The 24,313-nt window shown below is 40.1% G+C and overlaps 1 protein-coding gene across 2 annotated transcripts in view; it reads right to left on the reverse strand.

Annotated features, from left to right (window-relative positions):
* Positions 1–24,313, reverse strand: part of LOC141788454 (low-density lipoprotein receptor-related protein 1-like) — a 103,660-nt gene that overhangs the window by 57,656 nt on the left and 21,691 nt on the right. For both annotated transcript variants that reach the window (XM_074667338.1, XM_074667337.1), the window contains exons 3-6: positions 10,855–10,992; positions 6,289–6,408; positions 5,578–5,706; positions 5,201–5,464 (exon numbers count right to left, since the gene is read on the reverse strand). In XM_074667338.1, coding sequence (XP_074523439.1) covers positions 5,201–5,464; positions 5,578–5,706; positions 6,289–6,408; positions 10,855–10,992 — 651 coding nt within the window. The remainder of the gene's footprint in view (positions 1–5,200; positions 5,465–5,577; positions 5,707–6,288; positions 6,409–10,854; positions 10,993–24,313) is intronic.

A 24,313-nucleotide genomic window follows, 5' to 3' on the forward strand; every position in this document is an offset into this window, starting at 1 on the left:
AACCACAGTGCCTCAAAGTTATTTAGTAACAACAGCAATTATTGAAAACGCACTGTGATTATAGTACAAACATGGTTTTTCTCATCCAATCTGCCTGTCTGTCTTTCTAGGACTCAGTCAGTCCTCCTTTTATATGTGTTACCCTGAAATTTACGCTGAAAAGAATCTAATAAAGAAGCAGATCTGAGGAGAACACTGGGTCAAAGTTTGTTTCTCCCTCCAATTTAGGGAGGTATGAGGGCTCTCACGCTCCTGCATGATGTAACGTGGTGTGTGATCACACAGGAATACCAACATCAGGCTGTTTCTCGTGGAAGTGTACAAACACAAACCCTTGATAGCAAAACTAACTTCCAACGCTGTTGCAGAATTGCAGTGTTAGAGGCTGATTTGGCATTGTTTTATACTTGTATACATCATCTAATATTTTAATAGAGAGTGAAAGTGGTTGAACTACATTTTTTATTTTCACATGGGTCTCACATCACAACTTTTTAACAACTTACAAAGACTCTGAGTGACATGCATAATTGACTATGGCGAGAAACAGACACTGACAAATATAGAATGAGACTAATTGTATATTTGCAGAAAATCAGACAAAGAAAAAAGTCCAAGGGACTGTAATAAAAGAGACAAATAAAGAGAAAGGAGAAGAGAGAGTAGGAGGTGGGGTTGGGTTGGGACACATCTGGACATCTCCTGGTGGCATACAGAGGTCATGAGTCACTGTAACCACAAGCGCATCACTTCCTGTGTGCACACCCCTGCTATTGGTTGCTTTGGGCTTCTTCCACGCTGACTGTGGGCATAAACCTGCTCCTCCTGTACCGTCACACGCACACACCATCGACCAGACCTGAAGACCAGTTCTGCTGTCTCTGCTGTCACTCAAGATCATGGACAGGGGCAGATGACAAAAACCTGTCTATTTGTGTTGTCTATTTTCTTTTCTTGCTGACACTAAGCACGCTGTTTCCACCGGTGGATGCAGCCCCGCAGACATCACTTGTAATAGTCATCATAAACACAAAGGTTTACATTTTGTGTCAGACATAATACTCGTCTGTGTCTGGGGTTTGTTTGCTCTTACTCTGCAGAAAAAAAATCACTCCTGTTTTTTTAATCTTTGAATATATACGCTCTTTAACTGGAATTCTTTGCCTCACACCCATCAGTGTGGCTCTCATCCTTTATTATTGATGATAAGCATCCTGTTCATTCTCTTTAAGGCAGCCAGTTCTCTGTTTTATCCATCTGTTTGCACATAATATTTCTGAGTGTGTGTTTAAGAGCGAATGCTGCAGTGTGTGTGGGAGTTTGCATGTGTGGGGGACAGCCGAGGAGAACCCAGCTAAAGCTGCTGGAATTTCCTGCAGATTTTTCTGGTTCTTAAATAGTGTTGTCCAATGGAAGCTAAGATTCTGGGCAAAGCTGCACGATTATAGCACCAGTGACAATCCTTGTTTTTCAGTCAAGCTGATCATAATTACCAAGCACAAATACACGAGTCCTTTAACTGAATCTGTGTATTAATGTGGCACTGTCTCTGTAATTTCAAGAGGCTGTTATGATGCCAGTTATCCAGCATGATGAAGGGTTTTCTTTATAATGTGTTAAAAAGAGGCATAAATGCTCAAAATAGACTGAGAAATCCAGCAGACTTGATATTGATATAAATTATATGAAGCAAACCACAATGCCTCATGCTTTATTTTCACAGTACAAAGTTCGTCTGATGTCATCTGATCTCAAATGAAGATATTTCCAAATGACAGCTTAACCACATTGTGTGTGCTTATGCAAGACTTCCCGACTGTCATCAATCTGTATTTTCATTTCCTCTGATGGTCAGCACTGAGAAAGTCGTTTCTATTACAATAATGCCATCTCAGCTTTGTAAAAGAAGCAAATTTAACAGAGACAAGCTGCTGCACACTGAGTGGATGTGGTCATTAATAATGTGAGCAAATAAACAGCAAAAAAACTGAGCAACCTGACTTTGAGCAGTGGTAGAAAGTTGGGGTTACGCATTCAAAACTTTCAGCATTGATATCAAATTTAATCACTCATATCTTTTATGAAAGAAATGTTCAAAACTGTTTGAAAAATCTAATCAAAAAACAGTTCATTGGACTTCTAAAGCTCCTGTTAGTTCTCTTTATTCTGTGTTCTTATGAAAATTACTGGTGATGCTGTTTGAATACCTACTTAGTAAAACAAAACCCTCAGCAACAGGACTGCTGTTTGTTGTTGTGAGGGGGTAGCTGATGGCATGCTGAATACAAAAGAGTTAACTTTTTCCACCACAAGGGTTCAGCATTAATATGTTAAAAGACAGGGGGTCAAGATTTTTTGTCTTATAACAAGACTTAAGTATGTATATAATTAGTTTATTGAGACTGCAATGGGTTCCAAAATCAACACAAACTGAAAAGTCCTCACAGGAGCTTTAAGTGTTGGTTTAGCTAATGAAAAGGTTGATAGTTTTAAGTCACATACAAGTTATTTCATTTCTTAAAACAAACAACAATGCATTTAGTGTGTGCCAGCTGCTGACTATGACAGCCTACTTAGATTTTTTACTATGATGCCCCTTTCTAAAAGAATAATTTCAACACAGTGTTAAATAATGGCTCTGGTTGGAGGAAATGCTGCCTACTAGGGCTCCAATAGTTTCCTGTGTTAGACCATGCTAGCCTCAGGTTTTAGTAAGTAAATAAGTATATTAAGTTTATTTTAGGTCATATTCCAAGGGAAGCAAATACTGTTACAAGTCTAAAGACTGGTTTTCTTTAAGACCGAGTGAAAAATATCCATTTCCTCATGCATCCACTTTTTGATAAATGTCATTTTAATGTACACCATTTTAAGTTTTCATATAACTATGTGGACCTCAGACCTCCATTATGCATAAGTATTGTGATTCTCAGATCCTCCTTCCTGTGTGTTCGATTTATTTTGTGGGTCCTTCTTTCTGGTTATTTCTCTACTTTCCCTCTCCTTTCTTCTCCTTTGGGAGAAGTGGTTGTCTATTGTTTGGCTGCAGTTTGAATCCTTAACTATACTCTTTCTCATTGTAGTCTTCAGTGTGTCCATTGTTGCTTACCATAAATTTTACTGTTTTGCTTCATGTCAGAGTATTGGCTTGATTTAAATGTCTCCTAAATTAGTTATTTTAACAGCCTGTGAGCCAGGTTAACATATAAAGCAAGTAATGCTAACTTGTGTTGTATGCTTTACAGACGCTAGGATAGGCTTTGACCCCATATGTCTGTTCGTCTGTCTGTCTTTAAGTCTGTGAAAGGTGTGTTTAATTACCTTATAGTCAATGTTTGATGTAAGATTTACAATCACGCCCCCGGTGCCAGAATAAACGATGGTGCAGAAAGTGTGAGAGTCTCGGTCTCAGAGCATCATTCCAATCAGGATGCAGAAGCCAACCAATTACATACCAGACCCTTGATTACATGGTTGTAGGGCTATTGTTGATTTTGTTTTCTGCTGGCTTGTGTTTAAGTCAGAAGCAGACTGGGTGGAAAATATGAACATGATGACAGAGATGTCAAGAAATTAAATGTTTTATGAAGTCCTCTAATGAATACCTGCAGGTAAGAGTGACAATGCAGATAGTTTCAAACAATCTGAGTGATCAACTTCCAAGAAGACAGTAAAGTGACTCATTTTTATTGTTTGCTCAAATGTGTTGTTTCTGGAGCTGCTTTGCCTCAGACTAACAAAGAACAAAAGCTGCCCAAAAGCTAAAACATGGCCAGGAATATGGGTTTGAATGTTGTTGGAATAAGTGATGGGTGCACATATAAGCTGGATACGCAGGCTGTGGACGTGCAGCTAGTCCGTACTCAAGAGGAGCACACGCACACCTCATCTGTGATCGATCATGTTTCCTTAGAAGTCCACAGTCCACTTTTGGTTTCAGTTTAACAAGAAAACAGACAGAAGTGTTTCTGAAAAGAAACTGAAGTCATGGAAAAGTACAGCTGCTTTTAATGTGCAGCCACAACAATAAGCCTGACTCACAGTTCTTGCACAAGAGGAGCTGAGGACACATCTATTCCACAGGTGTTTATGCACAGTTCACTTCTGGATATATATTTTCCAGGAATTCTTTTTTTGCAAATCAGACAAACACAGGCATTCAAGGGAGCAGCATCCGAGGTCAGAAGTTTCAGGCAGAGCTCTGTAACACTACTTTCTAAAATGTGAGCCATACTTTGGAAAGTCAAGAGCCCAGTAAGTCTGAATTTTTTGGTTAGATGTCATGAGGCACAAGCACTAGACAGATACACAAGGCCACTATGATGAAATAATACCCACACAAATACACACATTTATGAGGCAACCTTTTTTGCCATCAAAGAAAGTTCGGCATGAGGAGTTTATCACATAGTTTACTCCTGCCTCTGCACATCACACCTTTGACTAATACCAGTTGAATGACACACTGTACATAAAAATGGGCCAGGTTCCTTTGTTCCTTCCCATTGTTCAAAAGTGAGGCCAAAACATAGCCGCTATGCGCTCACAATGATGAAGTTCCCCCAAGTCCGTACAGTCAACAGCAGAGCCACATTATATTGTTAAGTTAGTGCTAACCAATATGGACACTTCAATCACTCTTCTGTTAGCTTTTTTGTAATTTCTTCTCTCCTCTTTAACTCTTCTCTGCTAAAGAATCCTGCAGGAGCCTTATCTGTCAATCATGAAATCACAGCCCTTTTCATTTAAGCACAAAATAACAATAACCTTAAAATGTATCTAAAAAATACATACATACATACATACTATCTTTACAGATGGCCAAAGAGTCTAGGTCATCCCTCATACGGTTTGCACTTGAGTGGGACGCCGAGGTTTGAATATGGCCTGAGGCCTGTTTCCTGCAGGTCATTCTCATTCTCATCTTGTTTCCTGCTCTGTCAACTGTCATGTCCTCTCTAATTGAAGGCATAAAAAGCCCAATAATAACTTTAAAAAAAAAAATAAAAAACAAATAAAAAAATTCCTGTCATAACAGAGAGAATTCTTGACAAAAGTTTATCATCCCCTGTACTGCAGGCAGCCACTAGGGGGGAGTGCCAAATGCGTTGGCTTCACTTTAAGGAGGCTGTCGTTTTGTCCATCTTTTTACACAGAACATTAGTAAGCTATTTTACTTAAATGACCACAATGTACTCACGGTGCAGACTCAGTGAGATGTTGATCACTCTCTCCTCCGTGAAGCTCTTCAGGTTGGGGATCTTGGCACATTTGAGATGTGTGGATGAGGGTGCATCTCCCACGTGGATCCAGCAGACGGTCTCCTGTGCATAGAGGAAGTCCATGGCAGTAGTTTGTTTAGTGCTGGTGGACAGCAGGCTGTGAACAGTAGTGCCGCTCAGGGAGGTGGCCTGGATGTTCTGTGAGTTGGCAATCAACAGGACAGGCAGCCGGTCTACTGGCACTGCAAAGCAACATGGGAACAGTTGAAGCCTAACAGTAAGAAAGAAGGGGGAAAAAAACTGCTCCTCAAATCCAGCTGACGGTTTTTTGTCTATGCTGCCTGCAGCTACTCACCATTCTTGGCTTTGCAGGAGCGGTTGTCTGGCTGGGACAGGTAGCCCTCCACACAGGAGCAGGTGTAGGAGCCTTCAGTGTTGGTACAGGTCTGACTGCAGGTCCCATACACACTGCACTCATCAAAATCTACCCAACAGAAATAACAGATGGTCCTATTGTTAAAATAAGACAGACTAAACACACAAATAAAACCATCCAGCTATCCAAATACTTGCTTAAATTACCAGAGAGAGCCTGTTGCACTAGTTGACCAGTGTATCAATAGTTTTTTTGGTGTTTCTGTTGATGCCAGTCCATGACCTCAATGCCTGCTAATCTTTCAGTGTTTTTGAATGTGGGAAATACTCCAAACTCCCACACCCCCTGAACTACTGCCTGTGTGCTCTTCATTTGATTAACTTTTTACAGAATCTGAGTCAACGCTGGTACAATTCTGGGCCAACAAAGGGCCCAAGAACTAATTGGGACACAGTCATCATATAGGCAAACAGCACTAAGCTTCTTTTCAATGCATGAGAGCACACTGAGTTGTGAGTACATTACATCTCTTCATCCTGCAATTGAAAAATACTCCCCCTCCCCTTAATGCAGGAATAAAACGCCCAGATGTTTCATTTTTCCAGGTTTATCGGCAAAATTGCTGCAGCACATGCTTAACCACAGCTTTCACGGAGGGCCAGAGGGTGGCCAGTGCTTAGAGAAACTCACCTTTGCATGTCTTTCCATCTGGACTGATCTCAAAGCCGTTCTTACAGTAACAAGCAGGCCCAGCTGGAGTCACCGCACAGTTTTCCTGACACCCGGCAAGAGAACAGTTGGAAATAAACTCTGTAAAAAGACAAAGAAAAGGAGGAGTGAGGGGCTAAAGATGGGAGTAAGTATTCAGAGAACACCTTGTGATTTCTGGCTGAAGACACAGAGAAGTGTGTGAGAAGAGGCATGTGCTGCTAAAGCTGGGGAAGTTTGAGGACATAATGTTAAGCTGCTACATTTTAAGAATATTTACAGCTCAGCTTGGTGATGAAGTGCTTGAATATTTGATGTATGTGGCTAAATTGTTGACCTACACTCTCTTTGGCCTCCTCCTGCCAACAAGGCACACAAATAATAAGCAGTCATCTCAGGGACCCATCAGCTCTTCATTAATCAGCATTAAAACCGTCATGAGATTTGATCTACGGTTGATGTTGTCGAATGTGTTTGGAATTTATATCAGCAGTTCAAAAGCTGCATGTCTCTCACATTAAGTTTCTCTGTTCCTTAAAAATAAAAAGAAGAAGAAACATTTAACTGTTTCCGCACACAAGAGAGAGCGATGATTTTAGGAATGAGGCCCATCTAAGACAACAAATAGATCATAAGTGAGCAAAAGCTCAGTACAATAACAAAAGTATGCAGATATAGAAAAACACTTGTGTTTCCTTTTCCACATCTGCACACTGTGCTTAGTTTAACTTTAGTTAGTTACATCTGTTTAGAGTTACTGGCTTTAGTTAAAACTACCACAGAGCATTAAGAGGGTTCCCTGTGACTGCATACAACAAAAAGCTCTGCTGCATCACAAAACTGTGTTACCTAATCCTACATGTGCTCCCACTGTCGACCATTCCCACAGTATCATTGAAAACCACTCTTAAAGCACAGAACTTTCAAGTTTTTCAGGTGTTGTTTTACAAGAGAGGGATGCTTCAGAGCAAACCTACCACTCTACAATGGATGTGTCTGAAACACAGAGGTTATACGAAGGTTGAGCAGGACAAATTTAGCAGCAGACACAGACACACAGGTCTGTAATATAAGCAAAACACTGATCTACCTTCATCTGGAAAATACACAAGTGTCCTGAAATCTGAATCATAACTTTATCATGGCTTTGATGGTACTACAAGAAAATTGAGCCTACATTTCCTACACGCACCTCGAAGTTTACAGTTCAATCCAACTTTATTAGAAACTGTATCATCAATCGTTAAGCCATATATTTGGTATCAACAGATTTCTTTGTATAATTTTGGCTGAGCTATGATCATGCAACTGTTTAATGTCAGTAATAAGAACATCTACGTGTAAGAGTTGCCTCTGAGTTGGTGACATTAGTAGTGGATTAAGTACCAAAAAAAACATACTTCAGAAAAAATAGGGAGACTCTCACTCCAGAAAGTGATTTTGGCGGCTGTGAAATTCAGATTTTCTGATACTATTTAAGTAAAAAGTTTGAAATATCTCAATTTTTTTGTACTTACAATAATATTTCAGTTTTTCTGAAGTAGGGGTTGTGCCAGTTAAATATCACTGGTAATTGTGCTAGCCACAATGTGCTGGTCAAACTGTCTGAAGAAACATGCTAGGCTACAGTCAACTGCTGACTGTATTTATTCAATTATGAAAGAAGCTAACTCAAGCTCTCAGTATATGAAGGGGCAACACAGACATGCTCTTTCATTTTTAATTATCAATATATTATGACTGGATCGTATTCTGAGTTAGGCCTGCACAATATATCGTTTAAACATCGCCATCGCAATATGCGCATGCGCAATAGTCACATAGCGCATGTGATGCGACTATCGCATTTCCCCCATTTATTGGAGAAATGGAAAAAAAACAACTGAAATTGAAACCTATTCTATTTTGTACAGAGACATGGCCTCCTGGATCCCTTTCATATACAGCAATCTTCATCATTTACAGATAAACCCCCTTAGCCTGGATTAAACTGTATTATAGGAATACAGTGGTGTTATCGTGAGTCAACCAAATTCTTCCCAAACTGAGCTATTCAAGTCATCTGGTGATTTTTTTTTTTAATATCGCAATATATATCGCAATATATCGCAACCCCCCAAAAAATCGCAATGTCAGTTTTTTCCAATATTGCCATATTTTGAGTAATTAGGATTTAGGATTCTGAGGGAAATGGAATTTCAGTTTAGATTTTATTTAGCAAAGTCGGTTTAGTGAAAGTGGAAGTTTACAGGAACCCCCAGGAAATACTTAAGATCTCTATACTTTGTCGCATTACACTACTGGCAAACAAGAAGTCAGATTTTCCACTTTAATATTTTAAATCAATACATAAGATGGTTTTTGTGGGAGGAGGATTTTTATCTTACAGTGAAAAAAATATGAGATAAAAAGATTCCAACTGAAAGGCCAGAGCCACAATAGAGGTGCCACTGCCCTACCCTCAAAATCAATAGCTGCACTCCAACCCTCACATCTCAAGAGACACACACACACACACACACACACACACACACACACACACACACACACACACACACACAAACACACACACACACACACACACACACAGATCAAATAAAGCCCGGGCACAGACACTTAACGCTACAATCACACCTTCCAGTCAGCTGACTGTCACATAATTGAATGCAGAGTTTTTGACAGTGCAGTGCAGATCCTGAGAGATACGGTGAGTCATGGTCAAACAAACACCGTTGTGTCAACCCAGGCTGAGATCTATCAGTCCCAAGTGATTCACTTTGCCCATAAACCAAGGGGGGAAGATTCACACTAATGCAACACCTCCGGAGAGACAGAGAGGAGTGGGAGCAACAATTTCTCCACACTTTAAGGATGAAAGAACACCCACAGTGTGGTACTTGTGCTGTCCTGTGCCCACTTTATTTCTGAAGAACTGACAAAACACATTTTCTTAAATCAATAGCAAAGTTAAACTTGAGCTTGAACAGCTTCAAACTGCTGAACAAGAGAAAAGTAAACCATGAAACTCAGCAGATTCAAGCAGCCTTATCTGCTTGACAAGACCACCATCCACCAGAAAAAAAAAATACAGTTCCCTGATGTCAATCCACACATAAAGCAGAATATTATATAAGGCACACACATCTCCCTGCTGCTCCCCAGAGGCTCGCTGGGACAACCACAGGTCAAATTACAGACATGCCCGGAATTTTCCAAAACAAGTCTGGGCACTAAACCGAGATGTGTGTGCAAAACCGACATGGGCAGCAATGTAAACAACTTACAGTGACACATAACACTAAATGTTTGATTTTAGGAGAAAATGAAGCAACATTAAACGACCTGAGACATTTTGGAGAACAGCTTGTTTTAAATAAAGATATAAACTAAACACATTTCCGAGCACTTTAACCTCACTCTAACCCTGAAACCAAATTTGAACCCAGAAAGCGTTGCTGTTAGTCAGCAAAAGCATGGACGGATTTTTGTGTGTGTCTCTCTCTCTCACACACACAGAGACACACACTTGTCCACAAAAGTCCATTCCACCTCCAGTCAGCCTGAAAACACATGAAAAATTGATGCTCTTCCCATGCCTCTCTCCATGTTCCTTTAATAAATATTTTATACCAACTCATCTTTTATCTCGAGGTGTGATGCGGAAAATAATCAGATATTGAAAGGATGGTTGCACAAGCTGTGCCAATCAAATTCTTGGAGCCTGGGGATAGAATAATAATCAAATCTTCAGTTTAATTTCAGACAGTTTTTATTGGTGGGATTTGTTTTGGTGGAAGATGAGATGGGAAGTTTGGATATTGATAGTGTCAAATAGAAAAGTATCTTCTCCAGGGTGTATAGAAGAGGTGTAGGAGTGATGATGGTTGCTGGCTGGTTTGAAATTGATGAAACTTGTGGTTAGGATTTCATACTATTAGGACTCAGAGTTGCACTTCTTGTTGGACTGACATGACCTCATATAGAGGTTGACATTCCCCTCAGACCTTTACCCCTTTCCAGTCATAATTAATCACTCCAGTGCAGGCACAGTAGCACTCTTACATATTCAACTTCCTCCCACTGTGTTCAGCCAGATCAGCACTTTCTTAAAAGGGACACTGTATTTCTTCACCGCTTTATAAAATGCTTCCTAATTTCTGGTTTCAAAGTGACAGTGTTCCTTTTTTTATCGCCATGACAGAATAACTTCATGACCTGCACAGACAGCATATCAGATATTAAAGACCTATTATGAGGATTGATTAGAGGAAAAACACATTCAGTATCCTTTAACACATAACATACATCATTCAATATTTTTCTGTGGATGTGGTAAACCAATCTGTCACTGTGACTTCACCAATACTTCACAATGTGAAGACTTCAGAGGTGAGAAATTTGTGATAAGAAAGAGACAGACAGATCGACTGTAATACAGACAGACATCCTCCATCTCTTCCATCATGAGTCTGGACATTCTCTAACACTCGATTTGCATGTTATGAAAAATGCATGATTCTTTGTGCGGTGGCTGTCTGACAGTGATACCTCTGCAGTGAGGGCCCTCATCCCAGCCGTCTGTGCAGTCTGGAGCTCCGTTGCACAGTTTGCTCATGTGGATGCAGAGTTCAGTTCCTCCACACTGGTACTCATTGGGAGGGCAGCGAGAGATGGTGCTGTGTGGACCTGAGGACACAAACATGATATACAGAAAAGATCAGGACGGGACAGATTTAGATTTTTTTTATTCGTAATTAAGACAATGAAGGCCACTGAATTCTTTTTGGAAAGACAGGATAGTAGAAAAGAAATATCTTATATTTTGTTCTTTTTCTCCCACGGTTCTAATGTTAAAGTCAGAACCATGAAAAGATATAGCAATAATGAGATTTATGTCACAACACTGAGCTGTAGCCAAATCCATAGTTGTACCAGAGAACCAAATTCTGCCTCTGGTCTCAGATTTCTGTCAAAATTCTGAGATCAAAGCAGGGATGGTTATTGAAAAAAAATTGTTTCAACCATCAACATCAATTCCCTTGATGACTAAAGCAGCTGGACCATACGTCTTGCACAGAGATTTTTTTTTTACTTATTATCATTTATTTATATCCAGTGATATCCAGTGACCAATTCAATATCTATTAACTTATAAACTCAATAAAATGTTACTGACACAGAAAAACCAAAAAGCCTGCTTTTTGTACACAAAATATTCAGAGGAGGAAGTGATAAGGGAATCTATAAAGAATCAGATAAGCTGAACTGATAATGGCATTGGTATCAATGAACTCTTTTCAATACCCATCTCTCGATCAAAATCAAAATTTGAGAAAAAAAAGTCCAGGTTCTGAGATTAAATTCTGAGGTTTGACAAAAAGGTCAGAAATATCACTTCAGTTTCACCTTAAAGTGATACTCCGGGATGGAACAAGTTGGGTCCTATCACAAGGTTTAGGGCAGAAATTACCCCTACAGTATTGATTTTGTGCAGCAGAAGCCCAGAGTGCTCGCACCAAACACCCCCTCCCTGCTCGTCAGCAGCTTTCCTCTGCACTCAGACAGGGCCATATTTTTCTTGACCAAAACACAAATAAACGGACTCCCACCAAAAAAATCTGATATCGGTCTGCATTCACGCTTTATTTAGAGAATTTTCAGTGTGTTACCTTCATACAAAAACACAGCAAAATAAGGCTCTAGTTCTCATTGTGTCGTAAAACAGCGCTACATTCCACTGCAGAGCCACAGCTGGCACGAGGCGCTCGCCGCTTAGTGTATCAGTCCGCGCACGCGGGGTGCCAGATAGAAACAAACGCAGGTAGTCTGCCAGGACGAAGAGACACGATGAGAACTAGAGCCTTATTTAGCAGTGTTTTTGTGTGAAAGTAATGCGCTGAAATTCTCTAAATAAAGCGTGAATGCAGACCGATATCAGAGTTTTTTGGTGGGAGTCCGTTTATTTGTGTTTTTGGTCAAGTAAAATATGGCCCCGTCTGAGTGCAGAGGAAACCAGCAGAGGAGCAAGGAGGGGGTGTTTGGTGCGTGCGCCCTGGGCTTCTGCTGCACAAAATCACTGCTGTAGGGGTAATTTCTGCCCTAAACCTTGTGATAGGACCCAACTTGTTCCATCCCGGAGTATCACTTTAAAGAATTATTGTTCCTGGCTGTCACACAAAATAATAACTTAATGTCCATTAACTGTTCTGTGTTCTCCTGAAGCCTTTTGCAATACCGAATGTGCATTCAGATATTGTGTCTTCAAAAACTGTTTTGTTTAGAATAATCTATTGTAGCTCTTGTATTCTTTGTTTCCCTTTTCTTCTTCATTAGTTTGGAGAATTATGTTTGACCACTGCAAACAAGATAACATAAATCAAAATTTCACGACTGGGTTTCTTGCAAAACTAACTTACACTACGCTACAGATAATAAATACACTCTTGCAAAAGGCTTACATAACTGTATATATCTCCCAGTTGCACTGATTAAGTCATTTCAATGTTCGCAATTGTGACTGAATAAAAGTTGAACAAAATGCATACTCAGGCTGAATTTTAGAAATGTCTGTGTGCCTAAGTTCTTTTATCTAAATTAATTAGAGTTTTTCCTTCTGCATGAATTTTCTGTTTTCACTCTAACAGGCAGAGACTCAAGCTCAATGTCAGCAAAAATCCAAAACCACTCTAAAGCACCTACAATGTGAACACAGCTTTGGTTGTGCCTCTCTCTCTACACACACACAAACACACACACACACACACACAGACACACACACACACACACAGACACACACACACACACACACACACACACACACACACACACACACACACACACACACACACACACACACACACACACACACACGCACAGGTTTGTTTGTGGCTCTGAAGGCACGCATAGTACAGTACCATGCAGCTCTGATTCCCTATGATTGATCTCACCCCGGGATCCTTGTCATGCGCCTCCTCCTTTTGTCTCTTTCATCCATTTTGGCTTGACTTTTATCTGTTTCATAAAGCAGAAATGCTTCAATATCAGTCTTTATAAATGGCTGCCCTTTCACTCTGACAGTGGATGACAGACTCTGACAGGCAACGGGCTCTCTGTGTGGCTGACGACATATTTGTCAGACTGGAGCGATGCAGAAATCTTTCCTGACCATCTCCCACGGTGAGCACACATCGAGCCATCACTGCTGAGATATGTCTCATCACAAACCTTCTCACGCACAGATATGCGCCAGGAGCAACCTTCAGCTTGTAAGCTATGAATACAATCAAAACGAGCAAGATGGGGACCAAGTGAGATCACAGGTTTACCAGGGAGTAGAGGAAATCAATCGACCACTGCAGTCTTTCATATCTTCAAATATAAGAAAATCTTTTTAAAACGATCAGCAGTGCTTCTGGTTTTTAAGCCATCTCTGAGGAACAAATGTATCTCAATCACGCCTGTTCTCAGCACAGGTTCACTCTTGTGGCTATCATCTATCAGTTGAATCCTCCAAGGTGAAATGGATAACAGAAAAGCAAAGAGCAGGAGTAAAATGCATAACATAGCTTCCCCTATCTGAACTGAAATCTCTCTTTAGACATGTTTTAACAGTTTGAGTGTCAAATTTCATCCTTTTCCTGAAACATAATGGTAACCTCTAACTGGTTCTTAATGCAATCAAATGAAATTTCACAACAATGCTAAAAGGAGCAAACCATTGAAATCTACATTTTTTATTCTGTGCCATTGAATCCATATGTTGTTTATCTCATGTTGTGGCCACATCATAATGGGACAACCTACATTGTGCATGTGACTCAGCAGACGTATACTGAAGCTGTAATCAGAGAAGCATTTCACGCTGACAGAATAAAGAATATTTCCTGTTTTCACAAATGGGAAATCTTTGTAAGCTAAATGGAAATATGAATTCTGACTAACAGGATGCTCCGAAGGTAAGATAATACTCAGAAAACTAGAAGCCCAAACTGGAGCCCAAGTTATTCATGATGAGGTCAGTGTTGATATACCTGAACTGGACACACAAGCCCTCAGTTGAGATGTGATTTTTCAGTTTAACCAGACACAGCCTCCATTTTCCTGATCAGAAAACTGCCACACTGTCCCACACCATGAGATGCTAGCTTTCATCTGTGCTTGTTTACATCTGGGGAGTGGAGTGCAGAATAGCAGGAGCTACAGCTATAAGCCAACATTAGGCCTGTTTTTAGGTCTACAGTTATAAAATGAAAAAGAAAATGATTTAGCTGACCATAAATTCTGGTGCCAATGAGCATGTATGAGGACATTTAACAGTGTGTGATGTTTCACACTGCCCAGCCTCCATCCTCCAACTGACCCTTCCAGAAAAGTTACCTTCATGTCCATGCCATCAGACAGAACCTAGATCCAAAAATTCATCTCTCCAGCAATTCTTCCTTCCTCTTCCCTGTCTATCATAAATTTACATTCCTTCCTCCTGCCAGCTAGGCAAGCAGAACCACAAAGCACAAATTCAAAGAACCATTGTGGCAGCAAAAGATGGTCACTAGAGAAAACTAGCAGGGATTACAAACACACTATTATCCAGACTGGGCAGAGCCAAATCACTACCTTCACTACATCTGCAGTACACACATCCATCCCAAAGGCACAACACCAGGGAGCACGCCAGTGGAGTGGGACGCAGATGGGATTGTAGTCAGTTCTAAGAAAGCACTCCAGGATCCCTGGGAAAGAACACATATTTATCTTGGAGGAATCTGGGTCTGGCGAAAACTACTCCCTCCTAAACACTAAATCTATAGAGCTTTATTAAGAAGGGGCTTCTTAATAAAGCTAGGACCCCCAGGAATCCTAATACTAAAATAAAATCCACATAAACACTAATGACTTGGCACAAATTCTTCACACCAATTTGTCGATACATTGCATACAAGTTTGTCCTGTACCACTTAAAGGCTGTTTCTTGGTAGTGAGATGGTGCATGACTGGTAACATGCACACTTGATTAAACAAGTTACTAATGTTTTTTATTATTATAGGCCTGAGATTTGGGTCGTGTCTGAGCTGTAGCACAGCCACCCACCACTAGCTTAAGCTGTAACAGGCTGATGCCAGTTACTATCCTGTGGTACAAAAGTCCAAATGACGGATGGTAACATGTAGTACAAAGCTACTTGGCATTACAATGATTAAAAAAATGGGGGTGACTTTGTCTCGTCAGCCTTGACTGGAGTAGTGCTAAGCAAACACAATCATAAGGCTGTTCACCTGCAGGGAGGGTCAGGCAGCTCTACTGGACTTTATTCACCTGCAGACTCTGTGATCTCATAGCTAGCTGTGTGAATTTTGTCTTGACTTATGATGAGATGGCAAGTCCAGCAAATGACTTGCTCTTTTATTAGAAGTTCCCTCAATAACCATAACATACACAGCTAATAACACTTATATAAAACATATAGTAAAAACATTGACATGATGTCTAAAACCTATGAAGTAGGGCTGGGACGACATGCTATTCTTGCGATTCTATTATGATTTTTGGTGTGCCTTTTCGATTTAAATTGTGATTATTCAATATTAAAGATTTTTGCAATTTTTAGTTTACTTTTTACCATGTGAAAAAGTTAAATGATGATGATAATGTCTACAGACTATATCAGGAGCCATATTTTCCCATAAAATGCAGATCATGTGAGTCAGAGAGAAACATTTCACCCTCTGCTGGAGAAAAGTGGTAATATTTTTCTAATCCAGTTTGTAAACAAAGACTGAAACACAGGATTTGAATTGAAAAAAAAAAAAAAAGATTTTTTGACATAGAATCCCGATTTTGATATTGCCAAACAAAAAATCCTGATATATCGTATATTGTATTTTTCCTCACCCCTACAATCTACGAACAGCTGATATATATTATTTGTGATAAAAACCAACTGACAGGAGGACACACAGTGAAACATGAGAAAAAAGAAGCATGTGAAAATAAAAACAAGTCCAATGCATTAAATCTGAGTCCAGATGTGATTAGCTTAGCTTAACTAGCTTAGCATACCAACAAGGAACAGCTGGCTCTGTTCATTTGTGTGTTCATTATTAGCTCTAAGAGATCACTCGATGTTGTACGCTGTGTTTTTTGGGCAAACAGTCTCTGCGCTAACTTCTTCCAGAAGTGTGACACAAATGTTTGAGCGGTACTTCATTTTATATCTATCTTTCAGCACAAAAATAAACAAGCTTTCTTTGGCACAACCATTCCATTAAACAACAGACCGGCTGTTGTGTCATTTAACCAGAGAACAATATCTACATGATGCAGAACGGGAGATTCATGTCAGTTTGCACATGCTGTCTATTTTTAACCAAGAAGAAGATAAATATGCTAGCAAGATGCATAGTCTTCTTTCCTTTTCCTTTTATTCTTCAGTACATGAACTTTATTGAAGACTGCTCATTCCTCTGCACAGTTCATCTTTCTCAGCCAATGGTGTAAAGTCTGTCTCTCCTCCTCCTTCTCTTCACCCTCTCGCCTTCTTTATCTCCTCCCTACATTTTTTTTCCTTCCACATCTGTTGACCCATTTACAGTCTAAGAGCACAAGAGGAGGAGGGCGATGTGTGGAAAAGAAACTCACAGGGAGAAACAGATTGAGAGAAACAGAGGGAGAGAGCGGACGGAGAAGACAGCGTGGAACACCTCATCCACAGGAAGTGGACGGAGCCCCACAAGGCTTCATTCTTGTGCTAGCTGGCAGCAGTTGGCGGAGCTGCAGTGGAAAAGGCATTGCTAATTTGAATTAAACAGGGTCTTTTATTCAACATTTCAACATTCCTCTGGAGTGAGCCAGGTTAAAAGGCCCAAACTTATTTTTTTTGTTTTGAGACGTTTCTATTTGCTGTTTCTTTAAGGTCAACACAGGCTGGGTGGTACAGCTCCAACTATTCTGTTCAGCATCCAAGTAAAAGGAAAAAGATCCTGGTGTCTCCATCATCAACCCGTACCTCATGACAGTGCTAGTGGCTGAAAACAGATTTGACTATTCTTTTCCTATAGAGAAGTTATTCCAAGGCTCAATTTCTCTGCAATGGACGTCATGTGGACGTCAGCAGATAGCTGGACAGATCTCAGTTCCTCCATGGGTCTACATGACTCACCAAATTGTCCTGAGGAAGTGCAAACACACACAAACAGTTCCAGCCTTTATCAAAATTGCAGTGTAATCACATGGATTGGAAAAAATACCTACATTTTATTAAAGCTGCCTTCCTGTAGGCGGCAAAGTAAGCACTAGATCCAAACAAAGACTTTTTTCACTAAGCATATGTCAAAAGTTGATTGCGGCATGCTGGATTGCAGACACCTTGCACGAGTCTTTAAGCCGATGCACATACATCACATGCACTTTTCCAGTTCGAGGACCGTGAGGGTAGAGAGGGTGGCTAAAGGAGGGAAGGGGGGCCGACGAGAGAACTGCTGCCTTTGTTTGAATCACACAAATCTGCGGTGGCCCCCTACAAAGCAGGCTGATCTGCAGTCCTGTAAGTGGAGTCACGTGCCGAGCCTGATCTGAACTGAAGAAAAGCCAGTGGCAGGGGGAGAGCTGGGGCTGCAGTCAGGGTCAGAGGCCAGTGATAAAAGGAGAGTGGACGCTCTGACTTTGTGCTGTTTAAGGATTTTTATTCTGAAACACCTCAGCCAAGACTTTGCTTGGACTTTTCATACTTTCTTCAAGGTTTCAACTTTTGATGCTTCAGTGCTTTGTGATACCTCCTTACTTAACATTGGCTGTTAAACAAGTGATTTCATTTTCTGTTGTCTTTAATTGTATGATTGTCGTAAGTTACCTCATGATTAACCACAGATCTTCTTTTTTCCTCCAAATGTATCTTAAAGGGATATCTTAACATGTGTCAACATTCATATCAAGGCAGTAAGAGCAGCAGTATAGAGCCCCAGAGGTACAGAAGAGAGCAGAAATCATTGAGATATGGTACTGGTTAAAACTGACACAGCATCACTGGAGGACCAGGGGTGGAGGTGGGTACCAAGCTTGACTTATCAGAAATTAAGAAGAAAAAAAATATGAAACTTTTGGTGCCCAGTCATTTGTTTTGGGGGGTATAGAAGCAGATATCAGACTGTGGTCTGATTGTCTTAGTGCTGTGTCAAAGTTTAATATTCTGGTGTTGTAACAACCACATCTTTCAGATGATCCCCTGAGTTTTGCCTCTTTCACAATTTCTGAGCAGAATTACTCATCTTGGAAAGTGACTCTTGATCTGTGTCTTCTTTCCAGAACTTTAGAGTTCAGATCTGGGTCTGGTTCACTGAGCCCAGAGCTTGTTAGGCTGTGGGGATTTTCCATTCACTAGTTCAGGCTCCCCCTGCATATGCTGGTAAACCCAGTGCTTATTCACCCAACAACAAACACACAGACAAATAAGATGCTGCCAGTGCTGGAGCGAAACATAAAAGAGACTTTATTGGGCCCAGAATGAGGCCAACTGTAACGAGCAAACAGCTACGCACTGCCTCCGTTTGTTTCCATTATGCGAAACAATGTCAGAAAGACTTTTCCAAAGTATTACCACACACTCTGCAAACAAGCAATAGATGATTAAAAATAGTCCTGCTACTTTTCACAGACATCATCCATCCAGATTGGGATGAATAATTTAATATGTTGATCCAAGAATACACCTCATGAATTAATAGTGCTGCACTAGTTTACTGCCAGCAGCTCTTAATGACACACTAATACAGGGTTTCTTGACCACTAATGGCAGCGTTCTCACTAACCAGCTGGCCCTCACTGTGGATCTCTCAGCACACATGACACACTGTTGGATGGAGCACCTGAATCCTGACCAAGCAGCCCTGAGGTACCCCTGTACCCCTGCTCCTTCCCGCCTTCTCTGCTGCCCTGCCAACATTACCAAACTACACACAACTAGGACACAGCATCAAAAAAGAAAACAAGATAGGACAGCAGAGCTTCACTGAGGCCATGAGAGGACATGGTGGCTGACACAGGAGTTTGTATTTTGATGTTGTTACTTAACACAGTCTCATCAAAAAGATCACAGGAAGCAGAGGACAGCTACCAGCACACTGTCAAGCCAACAATGACTGCCTTTAATACTCCTCACTTACAACAGCTATCCTCTTAACTCTTCACGGTGCAGGTGAGAACAACACATTAACCTGGTACTCCAACCCAACCTCAGCGCCTCATGAATAACAGAGTGGTTTATATCTGGGGCAGCAGAATAAAGAGTATCTTTTTTAATTTGTGAATTCAAATCTAATTTTGAAGCTAGAGTGAGCACTGGATACAAAGATCACGTATTCTCTGTTCAAAAAGATGGACAAACTGACATCTCCAAAAAAGTAGAGCCAAAGCCTGTTGACTATCCCATACTGATGCGGATACTTGGCTGTAGTACAGGTCATATAGCATGCCTCCTGTATGTTATGGGACATAATTCAAACTATGAATTTAAGTTACTCTTAAGTTTGCACAGCAAACAAACACCATGGCAACAGAGCAACAAGTCTCATTTTTGGAGGGAGGAGGAAACGGCTTTCCTTTTAACGCAGCTCAAGGAACTCAACATTCTTAAATTCATGGATGGTGGAAAAGAACGAAACACTGTTTAAATAAAGTTGCTGATCAAGTTAAAACAGCTTGTTTTATCCGAGGACACAGCGCCACCTATCGAAGCAGACTGAGACGTTCTCGGCCAGGAGTCCAATTCTCTTTTCTGCGTACAGACAAACAGGACTCGATACCTCGCTGTAACTTAATGATGGAGCTATGACCCCTGCCAAGATAGAAGGAGATGGATGTATGACAGCTGTCTTTTATACAGTCAGCAATTTAGATAAAAAAATAGAAAAGCACTCAGAGAGCGCAGACCTCCACCAAGCATATTGTGATTGTCACGCAACACTTAAGTCCTCCTTTAATGTTATACTCCCTTTCAACAGACCGTCTGCTACAATTTGGTGTTAGTCGCAGGTTTGTAGGATAATTTGTTACCTGATGGTGTTAAAAATGATAATGACCCAGTTCATATTTCATATTCTAGATCTTAGTATCCAGAATATTGTCAGGATCTGGATCATACTTTTACATCTGTCAGAAATTATCGTGACCTTGTCTTGAATTCTTTTGCAAAGCAATCTAACCATTTATCGTGGTGTTATATATACATATGGTGAAAACTCTCACAATGATAAAGAATCCTTAAAAAAAATCCTGGATCCAGATAGTGATCTGGATCAACTCCAAAATGTAATAACTTCTTCCTTATCCCAATTTGAACATTTCCTAAAAATCTCATCAAAATCAGTTTGTTACTTTTTGAATTATGTTGTTCACAAACGAACAAATAAACAAACAAACAGAAAGACGGACAAACTCTCCCAAAAACTTAACCTCCTTGGTGGAGGTAATTAATGTATAGTGAAGGTGCTCAAGCTTAACAGAATCCTGATTTGTTAAGACTCAAACTCGACCCAAAAAGTCACTCTGTTTCAATTCTATTCCTTCTTGTAACCCAGCTAAAAACTGTACAATAATTGTGAGAACATATTTTGCTCTACTAATGCACTTATTGACTTAAATATGATCCAAATATTCTGCTTAAAAAAACGTCACTTAAATATGACAGTCTGTAGCACTTCAGGTCAACATTATTCTCACCAACATTTTCACTTATGTTTAAGTCTTCACACTATTCTGCTCAATTGTTGAAATCCCACTCATCATTACATATTTACTCAGTGGGATTGTTTTTTTTATTAAGCTGGCACATTTCCCTCAGGTTCTTGTGTATCTTGACATCTTTCACTGTTTTCTGCCTATCTTATTATCTCTTCTGGTGACTGGTCAAACATTTGCCAGGACGTTTTGTGCTCTCAAAATATATTGAGAATAATATCAAAATTATCCTAAGAGTTGTTTACCATAACACTTGGCGACATTTTGAACAGGGAGAGGTACAACAATAAACTCTAGAACTCAGAACTTAGTGCTGTTTTAAAGAGTTGGGCCAATCAGAATTAAGTATTTAACACAGCCAAGTAATCAGTAAGTAAGCCAGGTTGTAAACCACCGTAGCCCAATCTAGATATCACTTAAGCTGCAGTTTGACCTCTTTGACATAGGTTTTTGTCAAGGCTCCTGCTAATTTTTATTTCTTTAAGTTCAAGAGACAACTTGTTCATCACTGCTTCAAATTAACACATGCTGCTCTTTTGTTGTTTCACTTCATTTTGCTCTGAATTTGACCCCAGGGGCAAACCTTAACCTCTCCAGCAACCTTTGGTGACTCTTAGGCTTCATGCCTCCTACTCATCCTTTTCCTTCCAAGTTATCAGCATCACATTTTTTGTTCCCTCCTGGGGGGCTTCTGGGGTGGCTGGCAGGGTGACAAGCAAAGCAGGAAGGCTAAATCCAGCTCTCGAAAGCACAACAAACTAAGCGTTCTCCAAACACAGCAGCACCGCTGCTCCTCAGGGCAGAGAAACCACAACGCAAACAGTTCTATCAGCAGAGTAAATTACAAGATTCATGTAGGACGACACCACCAGATACCTCGAGCAAATAAACAGATTGAGCATATATGGGGACTGGTAAAAATAAACAAACACACAAACAAAGGAAATCAAAAAGTTGTACTATTCACCCAGGGTAAATCTATCGCGTCAACGATAATTAAAGTTGCATCACTGCTTTCACACTCAGTTGCATTGAAACACTCTAACACTTCTTTTTTCTCACAAACAAAAAAAAATGAAAGGAGAAAAATAGACTTGTACGGACTGAATAAGGTTCTTTCCCAGAGACCTTTTTTCAGAGGCTGAACAGACTCATTATTTGATTCATTCGCCTCTTATTCCCTCACAAAGACCGAGGATTAACTTAAAACTATTAGTATTGTGCAAGATTTTCTTCCTTGAGAAGGGACCATACTGCTGTCCCAGAAAGACCAAATATCTGATTGGCACATAGTCTGCTTTGGCTTTCATTTCTCATCCAGAGATCGTAGACTCACTTTGATCACAACAAATTAAGCACAGAGCCCCTCTCCAAACAGCTATCTTCATTTGTTACAGAGATGTTTGTCCTTTGAATTAGTTTTCTAATTATCATATGGCAAAAAAAAAACAGCCATGCAAATGACAGGAAAGGCCCAAGGGGGTCGGAGAGGAAGATGAGAGTTATCGTCATTGTGAGTGCCAAGAAACCCGAGGAGACCAAAGTTAAATTAGTGCTGCAGCAGACAAGCTGTGTGTTCAATAATGCAGACTCTCAAACAGGAAGTAGTCATTTATAAAAGCTACTAATCAGACACAAGCTAGTTTGCCATACAGGGAGGAAGATTAGCCACAAGCCACAGCCAGGTGTTCAGCATCTGTGTGTGTCTGCTTCAGTTAGCACATGGTTATCATCCATGCTTAGCAATCTCCCGCATCTGAAACCCCTGCTCTATCTCTCTTCATGTCCCAGACTTGCTCCTCGTCCCCCTCTAAGGGTGCCTCTTGTCTGCCCCGCCCCCTTCTGCAGAGACAGCCCTGCTGAGATTACATAATGCTCTTTTTAAAATTTAAACCCCTGACACGCTTTTCTTGGCTGAACACTCTCGTCCCGCTCCAAGGGGCCAGCTTTACCCTCTCTTCTTCCCCACTTTCAACTCCCAAGCTAAAAATGTCCAGCTGGTGGCCGGCAATTCACATCCCAATCACCACACCCTTAAATAGACTGGTATACACACACACAGCTAAAATATGACATCTCTCATTCTATACATCTTTTCTGTTACAGCTGAAAAAAATCACTTTCAGTCCTTGAGGTGTATTTTTTGTTTTGTTTTTCCAAGAATGAGCTAGAAAAACTGATGACTTTAACTTTGATCTACACCTATCCATGACAAATAAAAACTGAAATTTGAAGCACACTTAAAAAGAAAGGATAATTGTAACAGAATACTGCTGTGAATCCATGAAACAATGATTACCTTTATGGCTCATTATTATGTCAACAAATTGTTGCTAAATAATGAATATGTGTGAGAAATCATCTTGGTGATAAACCAACAGAGGTCTATATCAATGTCTTAACCCATGAAAGTTTCTTGATTCCAGACTGAGATTGCTGTAGTAATGATTTCTGGTTAAGAACATGTTTGAGCTGAAAATGTATATAACCTAACCCTTTTTGGATTGGTAAATTTTTCATATATTGAAATGTTAGTGTTTCAGAATGGAGCTCCCTTAAACCAAAAACGTCATAAAAAAAATCAACAGTGAGTCTGAAAATTTTAACCAACCAATATATCTGTCAAGCTCTAATTATAAACCAACTCTGGATTTTTATCAGCTAAACAATGATTCAGCATTTTTTTGTTCATCAGTCAGGATATAATTTCACAACTCACGATACCATGTTTTGGTACCTTAACGCATCTTTGTGACTGTGAGGGAGTGAAAGAGTGGGCAATTTTCCACACTGGACAAAACTCGGCATTGTAAGGTTACATACTGAAGGATGAATACGTTAAAATGAAAAACTTTGAGATTTTATTATTAAACAAATTGATACTTTTACCACATAAACACAAAAAAGTACCAAAAATTGGTACCTTGGGTACTGATACCGATTCCCAAGGTACCAAGCATTGGTAACATATTGTTTAAATGTGACAGCTACCCATCCCTAGGTACAAGTACTTCATATCTTGGGTATTCTGAAGTTCTTACATTTCTCTGATTCAGTCAAATTGCCATGCACCAAACTAAATACCCCATGTTTTCATCTTGTGAAGTATGAGCTGATTTGATATCAGAGTCGTGCACACTCATGGGAACAAACCTCCTCCTCTGTTGATGTGTTATGTAATGCTCACATGAAAAACTGAAAAGTGCTCATACTGGTAGCGGCTTTGGGAACACGCTTTGAAAAACAAAGTGAAACATCTCTATTTTAGGACAATTGTAA

Source organism: Halichoeres trimaculatus, unplaced genomic scaffold, assembly GCF_033239565.1.
Source record: "Halichoeres trimaculatus isolate MK-OKI-2021-1 unplaced genomic scaffold, fHalTri1.1 fHalTri1_scaffold_1, whole genome shotgun sequence".
NCBI classification, from domain to species: Eukaryota; Metazoa; Chordata; class Actinopteri; order Labriformes; family Labridae; genus Halichoeres; species Halichoeres trimaculatus.